Source organism: Cannabis sativa, chromosome 9 (genome assembly GCF_029168945.1).
Source record: "Cannabis sativa cultivar Pink pepper isolate KNU-18-1 chromosome 9, ASM2916894v1, whole genome shotgun sequence".
Taxonomy (NCBI): domain Eukaryota; kingdom Viridiplantae; phylum Streptophyta; class Magnoliopsida; order Rosales; family Cannabaceae; genus Cannabis; species Cannabis sativa.
The window spans coordinates 55,657,186-55,677,377 of record NC_083609.1 but is presented as its reverse complement, the minus strand read 5'-3'; the positions used below and the strand labels follow the sequence as shown (position 1 = coordinate 55,677,377).

Genomic DNA, 20,192 nt, shown 5'->3' with positions numbered 1-20,192 from the left:
GTTGGGTGTAGACAGAAATACACAAATACACAGTATCAATCACTTTTAAATATTCTTTTAACAAATTTAAAACAGAGTCTGTACTGATAAAGCTGAAAAAAAAATTACAATTTTACAAATATTAGGTACTTATGCAGCTAAAAATAAACATTAAATTTATACCCGTTATAAACATAAAAATTTAGGTACATACACTGTTTTAAAATGTAGTGTGTTATTATGAAATTCTTACTTTTCAAAAATATGTATATTTTTGTAAACAAAAGTTTTATTTGTATGCAAGCCCTTATAAGCCAAGCCCGGTAAACCCAACCCACTAGAAATTACCTCCTTCTTCTTCTTCTTCTTTGTGTACTGTATTTTTTTTTTCTTTTCAAACTCATTTCTAAACGCAACCATCTTCTTCCATGCACAGGTAGAAGAACTGGTATAATCCTTCTTCAAGTGGGCAGTGGACGAAATTCAGTAGTTTCTTTCTTTTTTTTATATATTTTTTTTTATTTTTTATTTTGATCTACTTTTTCAGTTTTTGTATATGCCATGACGATCTACATATATTTGAGTCTCATTGATGATTGATTAAATGGTTTTTCAATACATGATGGAATTTTCTATTTAAAAAGGAAAATGTTAAATGAGTGAATCAAGTGGTTGAGAAGACATTTTTACATAGATGCTAGATATACAGAATAATCTGCAAAGCTTAAACATGTTTTCTAAAAACCCAAATTATGTCTGTAATATTTTGCTTTGAATTTTGATACAGTAAATATAATAATTGTTATTGTTATTAACTGTATATCTGCTCTATTTAGTCCATGAAGAACCCAATTTCTGTTTCACACCATATAAAATAGATGATATAGCTTTTCATGTAGTCATTCCCAACTATACCTCTAGCAATTTTGGATAGATGATATGGCTTTTCAGCTTACAATGCTACTTTGCATTGTCATTAGGCACTAATGCTACTGAAAATGGTATTAAATTATATTATTGCTAACTTTAGAGTAATGTTGGAATACTCTAATGTCTTTTAACAATTCTCTTACATGTTTTCATATTTTTTTTTTAATTAGGATCCTCACATTACCTTTCAATATTTAGGAACCAGGAAACTATAACAATTGCTTATCAAGAATTAGTTATACAAACAGTTAGTCGGTTATGTCTGTTAGATTGTGTCAGTCCTGTTAGTTGGTTCTGTTATCTCCCTACATCCTTTCTCTGCCTATATAAGGCTTGTAATTGTATTTTTCCATTTTATCACAGAATAATAAAAATTCCTTTTCTCCAGTTTCTCTGCTCTAATATGGTATCAGAAGAAATTGCCTAGATCTTCAAACTTTTCTTCAAGTTTTTTTCACGCCTTCATCCATGGTGAGGACACGAGCAACCATCTCGGCTACTTCCACCGATCCCGTGGTCGATGCCCCTGCTCCGATCGATCCCCAACCATCTCAGACTTCCGCTGATAACAACAACAACCGAGCTCAGTCACCAGCTCCTCCACCTGTTCAACACACTCAATCCGATCGCCCTGCCTACGAAGATATCAGAAGTCCCTATTACCTGAGTAGTGCAGACCATCCAGGGCTCGTTCTTGCCACTCCGATTCTTACAGATCGCAATTTTCAACCGTGGCGCAGAGACTTCAAGATCTCCATTGGAGCCCGCAATAAAACCCCCTTTCTTGAAGGTACACTTTCTCAACCTTCTTCTAATGATCCTCTCTTTGGTTCTTGGATCCGATGTAACCAAATGGTTATGTCTTGGATCTTACATTCGGTCTCACCTGAGATCAAAAGCAGCATCATGTACCTTGACACTGCTGCCGAGATGTGGACCGTCCTTCACAATCGGTTTAATCAAGGGAATGGGCCAAGAATTTTTGAGCTCAACGAAACCCTTACTTATCTTCATCAAGGGGAAGATTCTGTCAGCTCTTACTTCACTAAGCTCACGGCCATTTGGGATGAAATTCATCAATTGAGGCCAAAACTTCCCTGCACTTGTGCTGCAGCAACTCAGTCCCAAGAACATACTAACCATGATCAAGTCCTTCAATTTCTTAAAGGACTTAATGAAAGCTACCATGCTGTCCGTGACCAAATTTTACTCCTTGACCCTTGTCCCCCTCTCAACCGGGTTTTTTCAATGACTGTCCATCAAGAACGCCAAAGAACCATTGGTCATCGCACCATCCCCACCTTTGCTGCCACTACTACTTCCACACCAGCAGCCAATAACACAGAATCTGCCCCTGCTGCCAATCAGACTTCAAGAAACAAAAAGCCCCGTCCAATGTGTACCCACTGCCAAAAACCTGGGCATTACAAGGACAAATGCTATTTCTTACATGGCTTTCCTCCAGGATATGGCACTAAAAAGCCAACTGATCCCTCAACTTCAAGAAAATCAGACCAGAATTCAACCAATCGGACACCCCAAACAATGCAGGTTTCCACCCCCAGCATTGATATCTCTCAGTCCCAGCTTACCAATTCTCAATGCCAACAGATCATCAATATGTTAACTCAACAACTCCAACCTACAACAGATGCTTCCACCACTGTTGACACTCCTGCTGCCAACAATTTTTCTGGTACATTCGACCCTTTTTCTTTCGATTCTTGGATCATTGATAGTGGGGCAACCCATCATGTTTGTGCTCACTTACAATGCTTTCAATCTTTCACTAATATACACAATGCAAAATATGTAAATTTACCTAATGGAAACTCTGTTCAAATTGAAAAGGTTGGTACTGTTGTAATTAATCAACATCTTACACTACTTAATGTCTTATATGTCCCTGGTTTCAAATTCAATCTCTTATCAGTTCATGCATTATTAGACAACACTTCTCATACAGTAAAATTCACTTCTAATGATTGTATAATACAGGGACCTTCTCAGACATCGAGGATTGGGATTGCTAAGAGATATGGCAAACTTTACTACCTCAAGCAAGCTGTCCAACTTGCACCTAGTATTCCTTTTTCATGTAATGTACAACAAAATCAATACCAATGGCACAATCGCCTTGGTCATCCTTCTGTATTGATAACAAATAAGATCAATAAACAATTACATTCTTCTCATGCAATTACTACTCCTTTTCATTGTCCCACTTGTCACTTGGCAAAACAAAAGAAATTGCCTTTTCAATCTAATAATAATTTTTCTAAAGCAATTTTTGATCTAATACACCTCGACATATGGGGTCCATATCCTACACCCTCTTTCGAAGGGTACAAATATTTTTTGACAATCGTCGATGACCATTCAAGGTTCACATGGATCTATTTCCTAAGAGCTAAATATGAAGCTCCTCAAACAATACAAAATTTTTTCAACTTTGTCTCTACACAATTCCACCTTAGCATTAAATCCATTCGAAGTGATAATGCAAAAGAATTATGCCTAACAGATTTTTACAGCAAACACGGCACCATTCATTACAACTCTTGTGTTGGAAGGCCACAACAAAATGCGGTTGTTGAACGCAAACACCAACATATCTTAAATATTGCAAGGGCTCTTGCATTTCAATCAAACATACCAATAATATATTGGAGTTATATGATAAAAACTAGTGTCTATTTACTAAATAGAACCCCATCTGTTACACTAAAAGACCTTACATCCTATGAATTACTATATAAAACAACACCAAAATATTCTCACTTAAGAAATTTCGGTTGCCTTGCCTATGGATCTCACATAATTCATACTCACAAATTTGCTCCTCGGGCAAGACCTTGTGTCTTCATAGGATATCCTGAAAACATGAAGGCTTACACTCTTCTAGATATTCAAACTCATCAAATCTTTCATTCTAGAGATGTAATCTTTTATGAATCAATATTTCCTTACCAAACATCTGATCCCAACCCCAATATTGACACTTTTTTTCCTTTCCAAACATATAATAATTCCCAGCCTACTCTTCAAATACAAAAATCTGGTATAAACATCCCTGCTACATCACCAAAAGCTCAAAAAATTTCCAAGTCAGGAAGAATCATTAATCCCCCAGCTCACCTCAATGACTACAGTTGCCTCACTACTACTTCATCAACCACAGATCACCCTCTCTCTAAATTTCTCTCTTATCATCGGTTCAGCTCCAAATTTATTGCTGCCATTCTCACTGCAGCACAGTTTCCTGAACCACGAACCTATGCTGAAGCCAAACTTCTTGCAATTTGGAATAGAGCCATGGATGATGAAATAGATGCTTTGGAAACTAATGACACCTGGGTTGTTGTTCCCTTACCCGATGGCCATCATGCCATTGGAAATAAATGGGTTTACAAGAAGAAACTAAACCCCGATGGATCATTACAAAGGTGTAAAGCCCGACTTGTCGCCAAAGGATACAACCAACAACCTGGTATCGACTACTTTGAGACCTATGCTCCTGTGGCCAAATTCAATACTCTAAAATTACTCCTTGCTCTTGCTGCAATGAAAAATTGGCATTTACACCATATGGACATAAATAATGCCTTTCTTCATGGAGACTTACATGAAGAAGTTTATATGAAATTACCACAAGGATATACTCCCAAAGGAGATCTCCCTAAAAATGCAGTTTGCAAGTTAAAGAAAAGTCTATATGGCTTAAAACAAGCATCTAGACAATGGTATGCCAAACTAAGCACTACCCTCCTTCAACAAGGTTTCCAACAATCCAAAAATGATCATTCCTTGTTCATTCGCCATCACAATGACACCTTCCTTGCTTTACTCATCTATGTAGATGATATCATAGTTGCTACAAACAACATCACAGCAATGAACACCTTCATTTCATCACTAGATGCACGGTTCAAACTGAAGGACCTCGGCAACCTCTACTTCTTTCTTGGCCTTGAAATTGCTCGATGCCCCAAAGGCATATCCGTTACTCAAAGGCCCTTTACCCTTCAATTACTACAAGACTCCGGCTGTCTTGGTTCCAAACCAGCCACCACTCCTATGGAACCTAACATAAAACTCAGCAATGATGATGGTATTCTCTTAACCAATCCCACTCAATACAGAAGTTTAATAGGCAAACTTTTATATCTCACAATCACTAGGCCGGATATAAGCTTTGCTGTCAATAAACTAAGCCAATTCCTCCAAGCCCCACGACAACCTCATATGCATGCTGCAAACCGCATCTTACAATATATCAAAGCTTCTCCTGGGCAAGGTTTATTTTTCCATGCTACTTGCCCCACACCTCATTTCCAAGCCTTTGCAGATGCCGATTGGGGCGCTTGTCTTGATACTCGAAGATCCATTTCAGGATATTGTATCTTTCTCGGCCCATCTCTCATTTCATGGAAATCCAAAAAACAAACTACTGTCTCTCGTTCCTCAGCTGAGGCAGAATATAGGGCTATGGCCAATGCTACCTGTGAGTTAACTTGGTTACAATCCATCATCAAAGACTTCAACATCCAACACCAACTTCCCTCCACTTTATTCTGTGACAATACAGCCGCCATCCACATAGCAGAGAATCCAGTTTATCATGAGCGAACCAAACATGTTGAAATAGACTGCCACATTGTAAGAGAGAAGATCACCAAAGGCTGCATCAAAATGAATCATGTCTCTTCTTCAGCAAACTTAGCCGATATCCTAACTAAGCCACTTTTCCCGCATCAATTCAAGACCATTGTGTCCAAGATGGGTCTACAAAACTTGTACACTCCATCTTGAAGGGGCCTATCAAGAATTAGTTATACAAACAGTTAGTCGGTTATGTCTGTTAGATTGTGTCAGTCCTGTTAGTTGGTTCTGTTATCTCCCTACATCCTTTCTCTGCCTATATAAGGCTTGTAATTGTATTTTTCCATTTTATCACAGAATAATAAAAATTCCTTTTCTCCAGTTTCTCTGCTCTAATATTGCTATGTAGGTATTTAGGAGAGGACTCGAACCTCGGACCTTGTTGGAGCAAACCACATACCTGACCATTTGAGCTACTCTTTTGGATTCTCTTATATGTTTTATGGAGACGACCGGATAATCTTGCCTCCATAAAATCCGTAGCCATATGTATAATGTAAAAGATTTGTAGGAATGTGGATCTTTTCAGATTTGGATTTTTTTTTTTTTTTTCCAGAAAGAAACACATTGTTTGCCCCTGCCCTTAGTTTGTACGAAAATTAATGTTTATTTTGTTCATTGCTTTGTTTTCGAAACTAATGCATTAAAAATATGATCAATTTGTTAAGTTTAACATCATTTTTCTTTTAATTGTGCAGCCTAGTTTTGATATTCACTCATTCATCCGATCTTAAGTGTAAGGTACCTGTTTTTGTTAAATTAAAGCATTTATTCTTCTAGACTATCTATATGCCACTGTCATAGAATTGGAAAATTAGAGAATATTTGAAGAGTAGAGAGTTAGTGTGTATGTTTTGTTTAAATTTTTCAATTGCAGTTGATTTGAAAAGATAAATGGTATTATTTATTGAGTTTTCCTTTCTTTGCTTATGGTTATTCTTATTTTAATTGAATGAGTACATTTTATTAGAAGCTAGTTGTGGATCTCCTACATAATTACATGCTCATATCAAGAATCAAGAACGATTAATGGACCAAATACCCCCTTCGGATGATCAGGTAATTCACTTATAATAGCTCTTCATTTAATTTTATCATTTTTTTGGAAAAAAGAAGTGTAGCTCAAATTAAAACCATTGTTCATCAGCTGTGTAAAAAAAGTCATAAAACAAATGAACAAGGATGTTCAGTGTCACTAATGTCTACTCTCGGTGATGATATATTTTTGGAAATATTGCTAAGACTTCCTGATTTTAGATGTATAGTGGAGTGCTCTTATGTTTGCAAGCGTTGGTTCTCAATTATTTCTCGTTCCAAAGCCTATTTCAGTCATAGATTCAATCATTATCACCGTCAGAAAAGGCTTTGTAACTCATCATCATCGTCATCATCATCTCCATCTCTTCCTTTCACTCTACTATTTACAAACTTAGCTATGATTGATCATTATTTCTTTGCGGAGCAGTATATTTCTGAGAGATCAAAGATTCTTCACTATGGACAAGAAGCGGCATTAAATTTTTTACCTTGGAAGATGTACAAGAATGGTTTATACTTAGAGTCGTCGTTTGAGGATTTGTTGCTAGTTGGAATATATCCTAAAGGATGTTTGTTTGTTTGCAATCCTTTTACAAGGCAGTTTGTTGAGCTTCCTCGTTCTCCAAACGCTTTTCATCGTCGTTCTAGATATGCATTAGTAGTATCTGAGTATAGTAAGATCAAGTATAAGGTAGTCCAAATAAGCACAGAGGTGGATGATATAACAAGTGTTTCACCACCATTTCTACTTCATTTAACAATTTTTTCTTCTGAGACAGGACAATGGAGTTCTTCAACTTTTAATTTTCCAGAAGTGGCCCTCTTTGACAGATGCTCTTATCGAACACCCATTGTCGGTAGCAATGGAATTGTATACTGGCCATATGGTGTGTACAAAACTGAAGGCCTAGTTGCATTAGACATTTGTTCAAAACAATACCATTTGGTTGGTTTGCCTCGGGAATTAGGCCATGACTGGCGTTCTTTGGGTTCAAGAATACATGTTGGAGTGGTTCGGGGGAAGGTGCGGCTAGCACAATTCTTTTGGTATAAAAGGAAACAATTCTTTGTTTTCAAGGCATGGGAATTAGTTGATGATGATAAGATGTGTAATTGGAATTTAGTGCATTATCACGATCAAATGAAGATGTCGGAATGTTGTATGAGCTTGTCTTCGCTTCTTACTATACATGCTCTTCATCCGGATGATGGAGATGTGTTCTTTTTCTCATTATCGAATAAAACTCTTAAAGCTAAGGAGGATATAAGGATCTTTCAATGTCAAATGCTTGGCCAGAATCAGAGTCACATTGAAATTCTGTGTAATCTTCCACCTAAAATATACGCCTCAAGAGTAAGTGTTGTTTCTCTTTTGCATCCATGGTGGCCTACTCAAGTCCCTGATCTCTATCACCCAACTGATATTTAGATTTAAAATTGCATATGTTTATAACTACTATTAATATTAGAACAAAAGTATTCTATCTTTTCTTGATTTTTACTTTTATTGAAAGATGAAATTTGGTGCATAGTTAAAAAAGAAAATACTGTTGGTTCGTTTCTTTCAACATTTTTATTTAGGTGAACTTTATATAGATGACTTATTATTATTTAGATAATATGTTTACTGTTAAAAACAATTAAAAAAATTAGCTATATACACCTTTATACTGTCAATTTTTTTTAGTGTCTAAGGTAGTGTTTGGTTTACCATAATTGTAATGTTCATCATATTGTTTGCTTTTTTTTTTTTTTGTTTTTTTTTTCTTAACTTTTGTAATCCATTATTATTACATTGGAATAATAATTACATATAAAAACCAAGGTAATTCTCAATTACACTCTATTATAAAAATAATGTAATATTTTAATCAAAATATATATAAAAAAAAAGTGAAAGTCAAAATCTAACCTTTCTTTTAAATATTTTATAATAATAATGATTGAAAAAAAATAAAGATATTTTGGTCAATATATATTATTCTATTAAATTTTTACACTAAATCAAATACAAATACTATTATCATTAACATTCTATTACATCAAATTAAATATCGGTTAATTGTATAATTTTATTTACAAAATTATTTTAGACTACATATATATGTGCTGCAATATATAATTCTCTTTCGTTATGGTTTATATTATTACTGTTTTAATGCAAAAATTTGCAAACAACAATAATTGTATCTGTCATGAAAAGTGAAAACAATATAAAACTGTGGAAGTGGAAAATGCAAGATCACTATTTAAAATATCAAAATTAATGTACGACTTGTTATAAATATTAATAATTACGTGGATGTATAAATTTTTTATTTATTACCATTTATTATAATTAACATTCCTTTTTTTTTTTAGTTTTTCTTTTTCTTAGTTTCTTAATATTTCGCTCTTGTATTTATATAAATAGGGGTTCACCCCATTGGAATAAAGAACTGAAAAATTCTTATTCAGTTTCTTTTTCTCTCTTCATCTTCTTCTTCTTTTCTTCTTACTTATTTTATATTATTCTATATTATTTTATAACACGTTATCAGGATGAGTCTCTGCCCAAGCTTCAAGCATGAGTCTCTGCCTAAGACCCATTGTAAGTATTTTGTTAAAGTTCTTGAATTGTTTCAAAGTCACGATACACTAAATATATATTTATATATATTCATCTGACTGAAACAATTTCAAGAATCATTTGATTTCCTTTTTCTTTTTATCTATATATCTATATATTATATATATTATGTATATGTTTTTATATATTTATTATTAATTTCATATGTATATATTATGTTCTTATCATTCATAATATTTACAATATATATGTGCCTATAATATGATAGAGAAAATCTATATAAATTATACATATATCTAGAAGATTATATATCCTCGATAAAATATTGCATATATCCTAAAGATTATACATCCTCGATAAAATATTGCATATCTCCTGAAAATTATGCATCATCGATAAAATATTGCATATATCTTGATGATTATGCATCATCAATAAAATATTGTATATATCCTGATGATTATGCGTCCTCAATAAAATCTTGCATATATCCTGAAGATCATGCAAACGTAATATTCATTATATAGTTGATGGATATATAATGAAAGAGATGAATACATATTTATATATATATATATATATGTTCTTGTATTATTTGAGGACGATGAAAAGTAATCTAATATCGATATAGATTTTGACAAAAATTTCCTGAAGTAAATATTTTATATTTGTCAAAAAAAATTGTATTTATGTGAATACAACTAAAGAATCATTAAAAATGATTATTATTGATGCAATTTTATAGTGAGTTTTAAATACCTAAAAAGAATGTCAAGAAAATTGCATTGAAACATCAAAGTATAAGAATAACAGTGAGCATGACTAATGTTATTTAAATACATGTTGGAGAATTCGAGTTCAATCTCTCACACCAAGAGAGTTCAGTACACAACTAAGAACATTCCACAAACACTTGATCTCAAAACCAGTAGGCAAAGCCAATTGTTAAACCAGAAAATTTTAACTAGGATTGAATAATAGTCTTTCTATCTTTATTGATTATGTATCTGAATTACAAGTAAAGGATTAGTTTCTACATTACAATTACATAGTATTTATAGCTAACGTATGGTACTAGAGAAACCGACTAAAGTAACGGTTTTAACTAACTGAAAGAGTTAGTTAAAACAGTTGCATATGTGGCATATTACAAAGTCACACTTAGTCTAACAAATCTCCACCTTGACAAGTAATATCCACAAAATAACATCCAAACAATGTTGTAAATCAATCTTGTTGGACATCCAACACATTCAGCAGCTTCAAGCAGTGAAAGAACTTAGATGTAGGAAGTGCCTTAGTTAGAACATCAGCTGCATTGTTCTCAGTAGATACCTTCTCCAATTTGACTTTCCCTCCAATTAGCACATCTCTGATAAAATGCAACCTTACATCTATGTGTTTAGTTCTCTCATGGAAGACTTGGTTCTTGCTCAAGTGCAAAGCACTTTGACTGTCACATTGTACAGTTATGCACCTCTGATCTAGACCGAATTCCATGGAGATTCCTTTGAGCCATAGGGCTTCTTTCACTGCTTCAGTACATGCAATGTACTCTGCTTCTGTTGTAGATAGAGCAACAATGGATTGTAGGTTCGATTTCCAGCAAATAGAGCATCCACTTGACTGAAAAATAAACCCAGATTGTGACCTTCTGGTGTCTAGATCACCTGCATAATCAGAATCAACAAAGCCTGCTATGTTGACAGATTCTGAATTTGCTCCATAGACCAATCCCAGTTGTCTAGTACCTTGTAAATACCTCATAATCTATTTTACCACATTCCAATGTTCCTTCCCAGGTTGTCCCATGAATCTGCTTACCATGCTGACACCATAACTGATATCTGGTCTGGTGCAGATCATGAGGTACATGAGACTGCCCACCACACTTGAGTAAGGCACCCTATTCATATACTCAGTTTCTTCATCATCCTTGGGTGCCTGTGATTTTGACATTTTGAACAGTGGTGTGTAGGGAGTCTTGACAGGTTTGACTTGATCGAAGCCAAACCTGTTGAGAATTTTAGATATGTAACCATGTTGAGACAACTTAAGAATTCTCTTTGGCCTGTCTCTAATGATGTCAATACCTAAGATTCTCTTGGCTGAACCAAGGTCTTTCATTTCGAATTCCTTGTTCAGCAGTGCTTTAATTTTGTTTATCTCTTGTATGTCTTTACATGCAATAAGCATGTCATCCACATACAGTAAGAGATAAGCAGTAATTTTGTTGCTTCTGACATAAACACAGCTGTCATAAGAGCTCCTTTTGAAACCATTTCTGAGTACAAACTCGTCAAACCTTTTGTACCACTGCCTTGGTGATTGCTTCAATCCATACAAGGATCTCTTCAGCTGACAAACATAATCTTCCTTTCCCTTTACTTCATATCCCTTAGGCTGTTTCATTAGTATATTCTCCTCCAAATCACCATGTAGAAAAGCTGTCTTCACATCTAGCTGTTCCAATTCCAGATCATTGATTGCAACAATACTCAACAACAATCTTATTGATGTATGTTTCACCACAGGGGAGAAGATCTCATTGTAGTCTATCCCTTCTCTTTGTGAAAAACCCTTTGCAACCAATCTAGCCTTGAATCTGGCCTTTTCTACTCCAGGGATCTCATCCTTGTGCCTATATACCCATTTGCAGCCTATAACCCTTTGACCTTTAGGTCTTCTAATCAAATACCAGGTCTTGTTCTTGGTTAGTGAAGTCATTTCACCATCCATAGCATTATTCCACTCAATCTTATCATCAGATTGCATTGCTTCCTCATAGGTAGCTGGCTCTTCATTCCCCATTGCATCAATGCTAAGAGCATAATTAATCACATCAGCAAAACAAACCTGTCAGGGGGTCTAGTAGCTCTTCTTTTTCTATCTCTTGTTAATTGATAGTCTTGAGTGTCTTCATCTGCATCTGGTTCACCCTCAGACTCAACTATTTCATCCTCTTCTCCTTCTTCTTTCTCTGGTTCTGTAGTTCTGTCCACAACATGCTCTCTTCTGTTGGACTCCACCTCAAACTGTATAGGGCTATTAGAATTCTTCTCTGGTATGTCATTCCTTTGGATATTTGCAAGATCTTTGTACATGGTCTTCTCATCAAAGATCACATCCCTACTCACAAAGTTCTTTTGGTGATTGCCTTCTTCAATGCTCCATACTTTGTACCCCTTAACACCTTCTGGATAACCCAGAAAAATGCATTTTCTTGCCCTTGGATCTAACTTTCCTTCCTTGACATGGGCATACACAAGACAACCAAATATCCTTAGGTGATCATACCTTGCAGGCTTGCCTTTCCACACCTCAATAGGTGTTTTGAATTCGATTGCAGATGAAGGACATCTGTTAATCAAATAGCAGGCTGTAACAGCTGCTTCTGCCCAAAATGACTTTGGCAAACCAGCATGAATAAGCATGCATCTAACTCTTTCAAGTATAGTTCTATTCATTCTCTCAGCAAGTCCATTTTGCTGAGGGTTTCTAGGTACTGTTAGATGCTTGCCAATTCCAACTTGCTTGCAATATTCTTTAAACTCATCTGCACAAAACTCAAGCCCATTATCTGTTCTCAGCTTCTTTACCTTCTTTCCAGTTTGTGTTTCCAACATGGTTCTCAGCTCTTTAAACTTACTTAATGACTCATTTTTATTTTTCAATATGAAAATCCAAACAAACCTTGAAAAATCATCAATGAAAATCAAGAAATACCTGGCCCCTCCTCTGGATTTTGTTCTTGATGGCCCCCATAAATCTGAGTGTAGGTAGTCAACAATTCCTTCTGTTGTGTGTCTCCCAGTGCCAAACTTGACCTTTGTAGCTTTTCCAAGAATGCATTGTTCACACAACTCCATAGGTTGTATCTGGTCCTTGCCAAATACTCCAAGTTTACTCAGAATTTTCAAGCCACCATAGCTTATATGACCCAGTCTTCTGTGCCAAATTAGAGTTGGTTCTTCACTCCTTTGAGCCACTGTATTTGCCTGATTATTGAATGTGTTTCCCTGTAATACATAGATGCCATTCATCACAGTAGCCCTCATCACTACCATAGATCCCTTTGTCACCTTCAATGAGCCATTCTCAACCTTTACTGAGTAACCATCATGATCAAGCATTGCCATTGAGATCAGATTTCTTTTAATTTCAGGAACATGTCTCACATGTTCAAGAACTGTAACTCCACCACCAGTCATTTGAAGCTTCACTGATCCAATTCCTACAATTGGACATGAATGGTTATCACCTAACTTCACAGAGCCACTGTTGATAATCTTGTAATTTATGAATTGCTTCGTCGTACGTATATGGAAAGAACACCCAGAGTCTATGATCCAACCAGTATCTGACTTGTCTTTAGAGATTACCAACACACTTGCACTATCATAACCATCACTGTCATCTCCATCAGAAACTACATCTGCAGTACCATTCTTCTTGGAGTTGTAATCTTTCAGAATTGGACAATCTTTCTTTAAATGACTTGTCTTGTTACACAGAAAACATCTTCTTTTGAACTTGGCATTAGCCTTGCCTTTGTTTCCACTGCTTTGATCCCTGTTCTCCTTCTTTGAACCTTTTCCTCTGACAAAGAGCCCTTCACCATTATTGTCTTCTTGTTTATCTGCCTTTCTCTTCATTTCTTTTGACATTAGAGCACTCTGAACCTCCTCTAGTGTCAAAGACTCTCTACCATACATCATGGTGTCAACAAAATGCTCATAGCTTTCTGTTGGAAGAGAATTTAAAACAATGATGGCCTGGTCTTCATCCTCCACCTTGATTCCAATATTCTCTAAATCAAGGATCACTTTATTGAAATCATCTAAATGATCTTCAATTTCTTTTCCTGGTGTCATCTTAAATGAATACAGTTTCTGTTTAAGAAATAACCTGTTTGCCAACGATTTTGTCATATACAAGCTCTCCAATTTCTTCCAAACACCAGCTGCTGATTCTTCTTTTGAGATTTCCCTGAGAACCTTGTCACCTAGACTTAAAATAATGGCACTGTGTGCCTTATCGAGAAGCTCTGTTTTCTCCTTTTCTGTTAGATCACCAGGTAAGTTCTTCTCCCCCAATAGAGCATCCTGCAGACCGTGTTGAACCAGAAGTGCTCTCATCTTGACACGCCACAACCCAAAGTCATTCTTTCCTGTAAACTTTTCAAGATCGAATTTGACATTCCCCATCTTCTTGCTCGATTGATCACCTGGTTCTGAAGCTTGAACCGACAGAGCAAATCACCTTTCTTGATCAATCAAGAATTGACTTCAAACAGCTTCAAGATCCATCTTCGATCAACCCCGGCTCTGATACCACTTGTTGGAGAATTCGAGTTCAATCTCTCACACCAAGAGAGTTCAGTACACAACTAAGAACATTCCACAAAACACTTGATCTCAAAACCAGTAGGCAAAGCCAATTGTTAAACCAGAAAATTAGAACTAGGATTGAATAATAGTCTTTCTATCTTTATTGATTATGTATCTGAATTACAAGTAAATGATTAATTTCTACATTACAATTACATAGTATTTATAGCTAACGTATGGTACTAGAGAAACCGACTAAAGTAACGGTTTTAACTAACTGAAAGAGTTAGTTAAAACAGTTGCTTATGTGGCATATTACAAAGTCACACTTAGTCTAACAATACATGAGACATGTATTTATTGTTCATCATTCCCTGCAGAGAATGATACGAATTGAATTCAACTACTTTTAAAGATTGTTTGTATTAGTCATGTTACTATACATTGTTATTACTTGCAATGTTGGAAATTATTGCATGTGACATATATTAAAGATCAAATTTTGCATACATCTTGGAGATTATGCAAAAATTGTATTCATATATTCTTTGAAATATTGTTAAAGAAATTGCTGAGTAATTTCTTTTTATATATGAACAAGTAATAAATTTTTAAGAAATTTATAATAATGTTCTACTTGTTCAACGTCATTCCCCGAAGTGAATATAATGATTTTAAATAATCAATGGCATTGTTTGCTACTCAAATATTTCTAGAAGAAATTGGAAACAATCAAAAGATGAAATACCACACACAATCAAAGTGCATGAAATCTATATATCATGTGTGGAATTGAATAATAGTAGTCGCGTACCTGTAGTACGGACACACTTATAATCAAGATAAAAGTATATTTGATTATTGAATAAGTGTGAATTGTACAAATTTATTGTACATTTAGAATATTTAAATATCATTCCCTGAAGAGAATGAATAGACATGAAATTCTATTTCAAAGAATATAGATTTCACATATATTGGCAATGCCAGAAGTAAATTAATATATGCATATTTTATTATTTTTTAAAATCAATAGTTTCAAACTATTGTTGGTACAAGATATGTATATATGCAATTACTATTTAATTCAGTTTGCATTAGGGGTGTACAAAAATTTTCGTAAACCGCTCAACCCGAATAACTCGCCCAAACCAAACCGACAAAACCGATAAAAAATACAAACCGACATAACTCGACAAAATTCTAAACCGCCCAATCAGTTAATTGGGCGGGTTGAAAATTGACCCAAACCGCCCAATTAAACCACCCAACCCGATTTAACCCGATTTTTACTTTTTTTTTTATTATATATATATAATTATATAATATATAATACATATTAAAAAAAAAGTCCCAAATCCTAAAATTCTTTCTCAACCTCTCAATAAAATTCTTTCTCACATATATTGTGTATTTATGTAGTTAATTTTTATTTTAGTTGAAACTAAAAAAAAAAAAACCTCTTATCTCGGTTTGGGCGGGTTAACCCGACCAAACTGCCCAAACCGTCGGTCGGGTTAAGATTTTTTTTTTAATTGGGTAGGTTGTATGCAGAATTTTACAAACCGATCTTTACGTTGGGTTAGAAAATATGTAGTATAAACCGACTAAACCGACCGATGTACAACCCTAGTTTGCATATTCCTAGAAGTGAATATATAACTTACTAATATTTGTTAGTGATCTAATATAATCAAAGTGATAAAGAATCACAAAATGATTATTTGAAAAGCTTCCTGAAGAAGTCTTACATATAATTGCTACTTGAAGTAGTAAAATATCTTTGTATGTACCTAGATGTATAACTTTTATCTAGTTATGAAAGTGATAAGAAATAACTTATTATATGTACTGGTTGTACATTTAAATATATAATATATCAAGTCGTGATAATTAGACTAATGAATAGTCTATTAATAAATTAGATGACTTGTTAAAAAGATACCAGAAAAAATGAATGATATATTATGGTTATATCTATTTGACCATTATAACAACATGATGAAGTTGTCATGTACATTTTATATTATACACATCATTGAATTGATGATAGTGATTCCTGAAGAAATATAAAGTTTGATAAACATAATAGTGACTCCTGAAGAGTGTATATGTTTTGGAGAATAATATAATTATGTTATTCGTGTATATAAAAATGAAACTTGTAATGATTATGTTGTAATGAATTTACATTACCTTTTGAAAGTTTCATTGAAATACAAATTATAGTGAACCTGAAGTTCATGAATTGAATTATTTTGACATGATCATTCATATGCAATAAATTGTCAAATGATTTGACTAAATTTTGTTGAAAAACCAGAAGATTCTTCTCATTGTTAATTTATAAGGCTCAAAAGAAGAATGTGCATATATTTGCATATAGAAAATATTTAAATTATATTTATTTAACAGTCTTGAGCCATTATTAGATTTTTATTGCATAGTTTCTTATTGATGTGATAAGATTATATGATCATGTATTTACAAAATGTGTAAATTTATGGATTTCTAATTATACACGTATGACTCATTCTTAGAAATGAATTAAGTTCATAAGGATTGAACTTGAAACTGAAGTTTATTGAACCTGAATTTCAATGTCATATAGTATATATGAGTTTAAATAAATATTGATTCATTGTGATATATTGAAATCCCTACAGGTATATTAATATTATTAGATATCACAATTTTTAAAAATTCTCTCGATCAGGGGGAGAGAAGCAGTTGGGATCGATGATAATTTTTAAAAAATGATCCTTGCACAAAGTATATAAGAACAATATAGTTCAAAATGATATTTACCAACTGCAAATCAATATTATTCAAAGTTGAGATAGAATGAGTTGAAAACACCTGAAGCGTAAATGAACAATATAGAAATTATTAATAAATGTTCATTTGATTTATCCTGAAGTTGTTAAATCTAGAGGTACTCATGGAGATACCTTAATGTTATAAAGTATTGATGAATAAAATGATAACCGTGATGAAAACGTACTTGAAGAGACTCCCAAGAGAAGTTAAACATAACACATTTGATCATAATTGAATCCCTGAAGTGATTCTATATAGGTACCTATAAATGATAAACATATTTGAAAAATATGTAATTTAAAGAGATCTCTATAAATTATGTCAATATGGGAGGAAATTATCATTTATTGAAATTTTTATCGACAATAAATATTGAATGTGTGCATATGCAATAAAGTAACATGAGATAGCAAGGATCATGGTATTAGATTTGTCGAGAATCATCGACATATATTTTGTTTTTGGCCAAAATATTATGACGCAGTCCAGGCAAATTTACTCACATAAAGTGAAGTAAGACCTGTAGCGTGTGCAAATAAATATTTCTAATGAGAAATTTGCATATATGTATTTGTACAAAATGAATTGTTGTACAAAGTTTGCATAGACATGAGATTGATTAAAGGAAGGCTTAAATATTGAGAAAATATAATCATGATTTGATTATAGCCTGGAATATATTTTATGAGGATTTATAAGCGTCACATAAATGTTGCAACAAAAGTTATTCATTTGGAGCTCCTAATATAGTGAGAATTTGAAATAAGCCTTATCTAAAAATTCTAGAAGAATTTAATACATGTCTTAAGTGATATAGATTCTAAGTCGCGCGCACTATATGACAAAGATCTTTGTATGAAATAAAGACATGTAAGTAAATTATTGTTTGAAAAATATGTATGGTTGTCTATGCAATATAAATTCGTAAATTATATGTTGTGATAGACTCTTGAAGAATTTTTGATTAATTGAAGAACAAACTTATATTTCTTTTGTATTTCGAGAAATATTACTGTATAAAGTTTGTTCATTAGTATTGAAGTTCTGAAGTACTTCATATGTATCAAGAATTATAGATATATGATCATTTGATATGGAAATTAAGATCATACAACAAGATGGAACAAATATATGGTCTTGGAGTACAATCATTGTCACAAATAAAAATTCATATTATCATTAATGTGTTATGTTCATATCTACTTGAAATGTTAAATTTTAGTATGAACAAGGTTGTATATATACATGAATGATATAATTAGTTGGATAAAGATTAATGTTCCACGAACCCCTCATCTATAATTTAGAAGTCCATACATACTCTGGAAGAGTTATAGAAAATATATGATCAAAAATTGTATATGGTGATATTTTAAAAGTGATAACAATAATCTTATGAGATCTATTATCACCAAAAGAATTATGGATCATATGTGCATGAGGGGGAGACATATTCATGTTGCACTCTTTTTCCCCTAGCTCAGGTTCTGTCCCACTGGGTTTTCCTGGTAAGATTTTTAACAAGGCAACTTGCAAATAGTTATAAATATGAAATTTATATTGCTCTCTTTTTTCTTAGCTCAGATTTTGTCCCACTGGGTTTTTCTAACAAGGTTTTTAAAGAGGAAACTTTAAATCATGTTAACATACTTGCATTTTATGAAGCAAGTAGAGAATGTGTGTGAGTGAGATCATTGACATAGCATATTCGGGAAACATATGGATTGCACTCAATAAAGAAGTATCAACCCAAGCAATTCTCTATGGATAATACTGCTTGCATCGCTCAACTAAAAGGATGGTACATTGAAGGAGATAGAGTTAGAACACATTTCATCAAATTCTTCTTTATACGCTTCAAGAAAATACATATTGGTGTTCAACATATTTAATCAAGTGCCAATCTTGCAAACTTATTCACAAAGTTATTACCAACATCAACATTTGAGAAGACGGCAAATAAGATCGAAATTCGTCGATTAGAAAATCTCCGCAAATGCCTAAATGAGGGGGAGTTAGTTTACACTATACTCTTTTCCTTTGATCAAGTTTTCAGCAAGATTTTTAATAAGACAGTTATTATGGACATCCAATGGGGAGTGTTATAAATATTAATAATTATGTGGATGTCCAAATCTTTTATTCATTACCATTAATTATAATCAACATTCATCTTTTTCTTAGTTTCTTAATATTTCACTCTTGTATTTGTATAAATAGGGATTCACCCCATTGGAATAAAGAACTGAGAAATTCTCATTCACTTTCTCTTTCTCTCTTCATCTTCTTCTTCTTCTTCTTCTTTTCTTCTTACTTTTTTTTATATTATTCTATATTATTTTATAACATGACTTAAGAGTTTAGATATTTATACTATTTTACTGTAATTTAATTCACGAGCAGCTTCAATTTTATAATTTTTATTTTGTATAAATTTAATTTAATAAATATATTAATATTATACACAACCAAACACAAAAAACAAGTTGTTAAAAAGAACACAAGAAATATGATGGTTGATAAATAATTTAAAAACATATCAATATAAATAAATAAATTATTAGAATTAAATCTAATCGTAAACTGTCTAAACCAAAAAATCAGTTACAACCAAATCTTACTTACACTACCAAGAACCTATAACAAACTAATTACAATAGAATTCAAGCTATATAAAACAACTAACATAAAGAATTTAAAGCTAGAGGCTCGATCTTATACCTGCTAGCTCAACAATCGGCACTATCCTTGTAACGCCCTAAATAATTAGGCACGCTACCCAAAATGATTATGAAACCCTAATCCCCTAACCGGGATTACTAATTAAAAACAGCGCAGAATTTAAACTTTTATATTAAACAGAC

At 33.3% G+C, this 20,192-nt stretch overlaps 1 protein-coding gene across 3 annotated transcripts; it reads left to right on the top strand.

Annotated features, from left to right (window-relative positions):
- Positions 1–356: 356 nt before the first annotated feature.
- LOC115724166 (uncharacterized) lies at positions 357–8,129 on the top strand. 3 transcript variants are annotated; one of them, XM_030653634.2, is made up of 4 exons: positions 357–461; positions 6,270–6,312; positions 6,542–6,630; positions 6,719–8,129. In XM_030653634.2, the coding sequence occupies exons 3-4, from the start codon at positions 6,601–6,603 to the stop codon at positions 8,036–8,038; spliced, it is 1,350 nt and encodes a 449-aa protein (XP_030509494.2). In that variant the 5' UTR covers positions 357–461; positions 6,270–6,312; positions 6,542–6,600; the 3' UTR covers positions 8,039–8,129. The 3 variants fall into 3 exon arrangements, with proteins under 3 accessions (XP_030509494.2, XP_060960229.1, XP_060960230.1); XM_061104246.1 differs by lacking the exon at positions 357–461 and adding an exon at positions 5,915–6,067; XM_061104247.1 differs by lacking the exon at positions 357–461 and adding an exon at positions 5,915–6,100.
- The last annotated feature ends 12,063 nt before the right edge of the window (positions 8,130–20,192 follow it).

Bases quoted from the DNA above. Each gene is read 5' to 3' on its own strand.
- LOC115724166 (XM_030653634.2), top strand. From the start codon at position 6,601: ATGGACCAAATACCCCCTTCGGATGATCAG. The intron at 6,631-6,718 runs GTAATTCACTTA...ATTGTTCATCAG, and splicing joins TACCCCCTTCGGATGATCAG to CTGTGTAAAAAAAGTCATAA.